The sequence below is a fragment of the Hyperolius riggenbachi genome, chromosome 5 (assembly GCF_040937935.1).
Source record: "Hyperolius riggenbachi isolate aHypRig1 chromosome 5, aHypRig1.pri, whole genome shotgun sequence".
In the NCBI taxonomy this organism is placed as follows: Eukaryota; Metazoa; Chordata; class Amphibia; order Anura; family Hyperoliidae; genus Hyperolius; species Hyperolius riggenbachi.
The window spans coordinates 64401640-64408580 of NC_090650.1; the positions used below are offsets into that span (position 1 = coordinate 64401640).

At 44.0% G+C, this 6941-nt stretch overlaps 1 protein-coding gene across 3 annotated transcripts in view; it reads right to left on the minus strand.

Annotated features, from left to right (window-relative positions):
- PFKP (phosphofructokinase, platelet) overlaps positions 1-5826 on the minus strand; it is a 180445-nt gene extending 174619 nt beyond the window's left edge. For all 3 annotated transcript variants that reach the window (XM_068235804.1, XM_068235803.1, XM_068235805.1), the window contains exon 1: positions 5486-5826. In XM_068235804.1, coding sequence (XP_068091905.1) covers positions 5486-5570 — 85 coding nt within the window. In that variant the 5' untranslated portion in view covers positions 5571-5826. The remainder of the gene's footprint in view (positions 1-5485) is intronic.
- Between the last annotated feature and the right edge of the window lie 1115 nt (positions 5827-6941).

Genomic DNA, 6941 nt, shown 5'->3' on the forward strand with positions numbered 1-6941 from the left:
CCCGTCAATTCAACAATATCCTCCAGTATAGCTATTCGACCAAATACCTCTTTGGAACTACTAGCATCCGTGAGTAGTAGTAGTAGAATGAGCGCATCCCTACTGCGCATGCAAGGACTGGTCTTGTGCATGTGCAGAAGGGAAGCGCTGTAACTCTAAACTACTTGGGGGCACGAGTAGTCCAGAAGAGCTAGTTGACCCGTTACACCGGAAGACAGGTGGAAAAGCAGGCCTGACGGAGGAGTGGGAGAGCTCTATGCTATCCAGAGCCCTCCCTCTACTAAGGTAAGTATGGTTCAGATAAGCAGAGATATATTATGAGTAAGTAAATAAGATGAGATAAATAGTGAGCTAATAAGTAAAGTGAGTGAGCAACAAGTTTTGCGAATCAACCCCTTCCTGTTTGTCTTGAAGCGGACTTTGCTTTTACATAAAAAGTACATGCAAATTTAAAGGGAACCTAATTGTCAAATCTGACAATAATGTCAGAAACTCCGGATCTGCTGCATGCTTGTTCAGGGTCTACTGCTGAAAGTATTAGAGGCAAAGGATCAGCAGAATAGCCAGGCAACTAGTATTGCTTAAAAGGAAATAAATATGGCAGCCTTCATATTCCTCTCGCTTCAGGTTCCCTTTAAAGGACAACTGAAGCCAGAGAGATATGTAGGCTGCTATATTTATTTCCTTTTAAAGTGGATCCGAGATAAACTTTTACTCATTGCATAATTGTGTTCCTTCCATATAGTTTATAGGGCATTCCTCAAGCCAAATACTTTTTTTGTTTTGTTTTAATATTCTAATTCCCTATAAACTAAACAAGCCTCGCCCACAGCTCAAAGTGCCTTGGCACTCCATGTAACAAGGGCTTATGGGAGCTCAGTCTGGGCAGGAGGAGGAGGAGGTTACTAGCCAGAGATTTCAAAGGCAGAGGGGAGGAGGAGAGGGGATTGAGCTGAGGAATGGAGATGCAGTTGCAGCTTGCCTGAGTAATGTGACAAGCAGAACATGGCTGCTCTCATTGTATCACAGGAAGAAATAATCATAAGACTTTTGAAGCTGTTTGCAGCTAGATTTGCTGTGTAAACCATCTAAACATTAGATAAGATATGTAGACAAGTTACTTGTCAGTTAGTTTTTCATCTCGGATCCGCTTTAAGCAATACCAGTTGCCTGGCTATCCTGCTGATCCTTTGCAGCTAATACTTTTAGACATAGACCCTGAACAAGCATGTGGCAGATCAGGTGTTTCTGACATTAATGTCAGATCTGACAAGATTAGCTGCATGCTTGTTTCTGGTATTAATCAGACACTTCTGCCGCCAGATAGATCAGTAGGGCTGCCAGGCAATTGGTATTGTTTGAAAGGAAATACATATGGCAGCCTCCATAGACTTCTCACTACAGTTGTCCTTTAAGGGTGTCTGACTTCATTTTATTATGTGGGAGCGAATGAAAGTGTCTGTTTAATCTATCTTGTAGAGTATATGAATACTAGTAGGTCATTGTCTTTTTCCTCAAAATTAGCCTGGTCTCGTAGGAACATTAGACTGTGCGATCCATTCAGAGACCGAGCATTGTTCTCTGTTCAGTGCTGTGGAAATGGTTTCAGCCTCATACAAATGTATTATAACAATAATTATAATATGCATGGCAGGAGAAAATCATACAGGACCTCTTTTGCACATTGTGAGTGAGACAATACTGTACATTTACCACAAGTTGATTTAAGAAAACTGAGTCAGGTTTTTGTAGCTGTGGAACTAGGGCTCCTCTCAATGAGTCTCCTTAGGAAACGCATGCTGCGATTTGTAGTTCCACAGCACTTGAGAAGCCCACGTGGCCTTGCTCACACAGCAGTAAAGAATACAACTTTAAAAAGGTGTTAATTGCAGTCTTCTGACGAGGAAGCAGTACAAGGGCTGTGAGTGGGCGGTGAGGCTATAAGGAGGATGTGAGGAATCTCTGTATTAGTCATTGCATGAAAATCCCGCAATGCAGCAGCATGGAACAAGCAGAGCACGGCTCACACACTGACCCACCTCCTCTTGTCATGGGTGGCCTGTCTCTACTACTACTTCTGCCTTCAAAGGGACTTCCTCACCAAAGATGGCCACGCACATAATGCTGTAAATGTCATATTCCTGTGGGCATTCCAGTTTCACGAGCAGATATCTGCTGAGGAAAAATTACTGATCCTGGCATGAAAAAGGTGCTGAAAAGACCTGAGAATGCTTCAGATGGTCGGGACAGCAAAGCTGCCAGTGCAAAACCTGTGAATGTATTGCAGGGGTAGGACTGCTTCCCTGTGCTGCCATACACAGGCATGTAATACATCCTATTCACCTGCTTACTGATGAGCTGTTATATCGACCAGCATTTCTGCAATCCAGCTACTAAAAGGCTGCGTCCTCTGACCTCACAGAGCCAAAACTGGATGTACTGGTCTTACAGGTGTCCTTCTTTAAATAATAATGGTCACTTTGCATGTGCTTAAAATGAAACTCGCTTTTTGTTTATATCGCCAGACCTGTGCATATCTAAAGTCCCATCTTGACTGGCATACCAATGAGATTTAGCTGGGTGAACCTATGAACAGGCACATTGGAAGCACTGTTTGTGAGGCTGCACCTTGGCCAAAGGGCATCAACTCTCATTGCCAAGTAGGCAAAGGAGTCATCCGGGCACTGAGCCTCAGAGATGCCAAGCAAGGTACCCACAGTGTTATTTTGAACTACGATTATACACATTAATAAAAATCATTGTTAGTTTCGTGATTGTAAAGGTGCCCATACATGGTACAATCAAATAGTTAGATTTCCCTGTTTATTCAAACAAAATGATTGAATAGAGAAGAAATTGAAAAGAATATTTTTTTTAAATCGATAAAAAAAATGATTGATTATTCAATGTTTTTCAATAAAAATCTGATCAGATGTGTTGGAAAAAAAAATCAGGTTGATTGCTTTGAAAATTGAATGGTGTATAGTAGGTTTGATAAAATAATACAATAGATTAAGATCTTGTAAAAAAAATTAATTGTGTTTGGCCATCTTATACGGATCTGTGAATGTAACGCCGACCCCACACATTTCAATTACGATTGTTCGATAGCACTTTAACTCTACTAAAAAGGATAAAATCTATGAAAAATCTAGAAATCAAATCGAGAAAATGTGATCATTTTAGATAAAGTGTGATTTTTCTCTTTTTGGGGGGGGGGGGGGGGGGGGGTTAGGTGGGGGGGGGGAGTTAGAATATTAAATCTAATCAAATAAATAAATAGTTTTAAAATATTCAAAAGGTACATTTATAATCTTTTGTAATAGTTTTAAGATTGATAATTTAAGAGATAGACATTAAAATCGATAAAAGCGCGGTGAGTATTAGGATGATCTGCAGCTGTATTTGGCATAGATGGTGCCACTGACTACATCTGGGCCACAGGGCATCACATCATCTCGTTGCCAAGTGGAAATCCTAGCACAGGTGTCGTGTCACTGACATGTAGATACTTGCCATTCCTTCTATAAGATTTACGTAAGCCTGGCCTATAGTACTGAGTGAAATGTGATTATGCATAGTACTAGAGATCACAGTGAAATCGAGGAATCCAAGATGGAGCTATGCATAGGTCTGTATGTAGCCTGGCTATCTCAGTCACAGAAAAGAGCACAGTGGTGATATAACTAGGCCACTGAGCAGAACATGTTATAAACACAATTACAGAAGAAGTCTATTAATAGAACATAATACAGCAGAGATTCTATAATAATATAACACATCTTGTGACCGGTAAAGTTCTAATGAACTGTATCTAGATAAGCCATCTACGATAGCCATGCATACAGGGTACAGCTATGGCTGCCATACATGTAGGGTACCATCTATGACTGCTATACATACAGGGTACATCTATGGCTGTCATACATGTAGAGTACATCTATGGCTGTTATACATACAGGTTACTGTCTATGAGTACTATACATGCAGTGTAGAGATCTCTGACTGCCATGCATGCAGATTACATCTATGGCCGATGCAAAAGCTGGGTACATGTCTGACTACTTTTCTGAAAGCCACACATAGAAAATACACATATGACTACCATACATGACAAAGAATACATCTATGACTGCAGGTAGATCTAGGACTGGCATATATGCAAGGCACATATATGACTGCTATATATGCAGGGTACATCTACCACTGCCATGTATGCCAGGGCACATACATGGCTACCATATACATGCAGGGTACATCTATGGCTGCCATACATGCAGGGTACATCTATGACTGCCAATCTACCATACATGCAGGGTACATCTATGACTGTCAATCTACCATACATGCAGGGTACATCTATGACTGCCAATCTACCATACATGCAGGGCACATCTATGACAGCCATACTTTCAGACTACATCTCTGACTGCCATACATGCAGGGTACATCTATGGCTGCCATATACATGCAGGGTACATCTATGGCTACCATACATGCAGGGTACATCTATGATGACTGCCATACATGCAGAGTACATCTATGGCTACCATACATGGAGGGCACATCTCTGACTGCCATACATGCAGGGTACATCTATGGCTACCATATACATGCAGGGTACATCTATGGCTACCATACATGCAGGGTACATCTATGATGACTGCCATACATGCAGGGTACATCTCTGACTGCCATACATGCAGGGTACATCTATGATGACTGCCATACATGCAGGGTACATCTATGGCTACCATACATGCAGGGTACATCTATGGCTACCATACATGCAGGGTACATCTATGATGACTGCCATACATGCAGGGTACATCTATGGCTACCATACATGCAGGGTACATCTATGATGACTGCCATACATGCAGGGTACATCTATGGCTACCATACATGCAGGGTACATCTATGGCTACCATACATGCAGGGTACATCTATGGCTACCATACATGCAGGGTACATCTATGATGACTGCCATACATGCAGGGTACATCTATGACTGCCATACATGCAGGGTACATCTATGGCTACCATACATGCAGGGCACATCTATGGCTGCCATACATGCAGGGTACATCTATGACTGCCATACATGCAGGGTACATCTATGACTGCCATACATGCAGGGTACATCTATGATGACTGCCATACATGCAGGGTACATCTATGACTGCCATACATGCAGGGTACATCTATGATGACTGCCATACATGCAGGGTACATCTCTGACTGCCATACATGCAGGGTACATCTATGATGACTGCCATACATGCAGGGTACATCTATGGCTACCATACATGCAGACAGAGTACATCTATGACTGCCATATATGGAGGGTACATCTATGACTGTGATACAGGGCACATCTATGACAGCCATACTTCCAGACTACATCTCTGACTGCCATACCTGCAGGTTAGATGTATCACCATCACACAGGCAGGGCACAGTATAGCATGAGCTGGCTCCTTACCTTGGGCATCTCCCCCGCTTGTCAGCACACCTATCGCTTTATCTTCTCCCGACAAGTTCTCAAAAAACTTCTGTGGCGGTGTCATGATTGCAATAATTCCCTTCTCTATATCAATAATAAATATACATACAAGGTTACAGCTAGCACTCTATATATATTTCCTAAGTAGCTCTGCTGTAAATATAGACTCTCATAGCACTAGCTAATGCGGTAGAAAAATAAGACTGTCCATAAGATAAAATAGAAGGCTCTGTAATGTTAGTGATGCAGTGCAGAGGGGGGAACACTCCTCCTATTCCTCCGCTCTCTCTCCCTGCTGCTGCTGCTGACACTCCTATCGCTCAGCAGCACCAACAGCGCTAGAGGCCGGGGCTAAGCCGCGCCCACCAAGCCGCACGGCACGCCCCCTCTCTCATTGCCTCTCGGCTCGGAAGGAGACGTGAGGGGGCGGGGGGAGGATGATTGGCAGGTGATGCACATACCGGGAAGTCACAGGTGGGCGTGGTCTGCATCCCCTGGAGGCTCCCGATAGTCAGCTGGAGATAGAGCAGGGATAGCCGTGCCGCAGCATGGGGAGATCTGTCAGAGGAGGGAAAAGGCATCGATAGGTCATTAGTGACGTCAGCTGAGCCAACCTGCAATGTCACATCTCCTGGAAAACGTTATGTTAGCGTTGGGTAGTGTGCTATGTAGGCCTGGTTGAGGGCTCCTTCACACTGGAGGCGTTTATTTTTTTAAGCGCTGGCAATTTTCCAAAATCGCCCTGAAAGCGCTTGTGCAATGATTTTCTATGAGATTGTTCCCATCTGAGCGGTTTGTTTCCGATCCGCTCAGCAAAACGCTGCTTGTACCATTTTTGAGGCAATTCCGCCTCAACGGAAGGTATAGGAAAAACGCAAAACGCTCACAAAATTGCTTTGTGCAGCGATTGCATTCACGTTCACATCTAAGAACGCGTGCAGGAGCCGTTCTGCATGCTGAATAGCCTGCGGCGTGTCGTCGGGATGTTGCGGTGCGACGCAATCAGCGACGGACCAACGGTAGCTATTAATTCACCCGACGGGAAAACGCCGACTCCCGACGATTAAAAGCTCCCGGGTGCGTAGAGCCCTGGACATTAGTTAGGGTTACAGACAATATTTAGGGGTGACATACAGCAATATGACAATACAGGAATACATGCAAACCAGATCACGCAGCACAGTATGAGTACAATGTAATGCTTAGTCAGTCACTGGATGGGAGCATGGAGGTTAGGCCAGTCGAGTTCACTCAGATCCATAGGAGGTGCGTGAACAGGTAATAGACACAAGGAGGAGGACCCTGCCGAAGGCTTACAATCTAGAGGGAGAGGTAGGGACACGAAAGGTAGGCGACCAGAGTTCAGCTGCGGGTTTAGAGCTCCACTGAGGGGAGGGGGGGGGGTAGGCCAGAGTGAAAAGGTGCATTTTGAGGG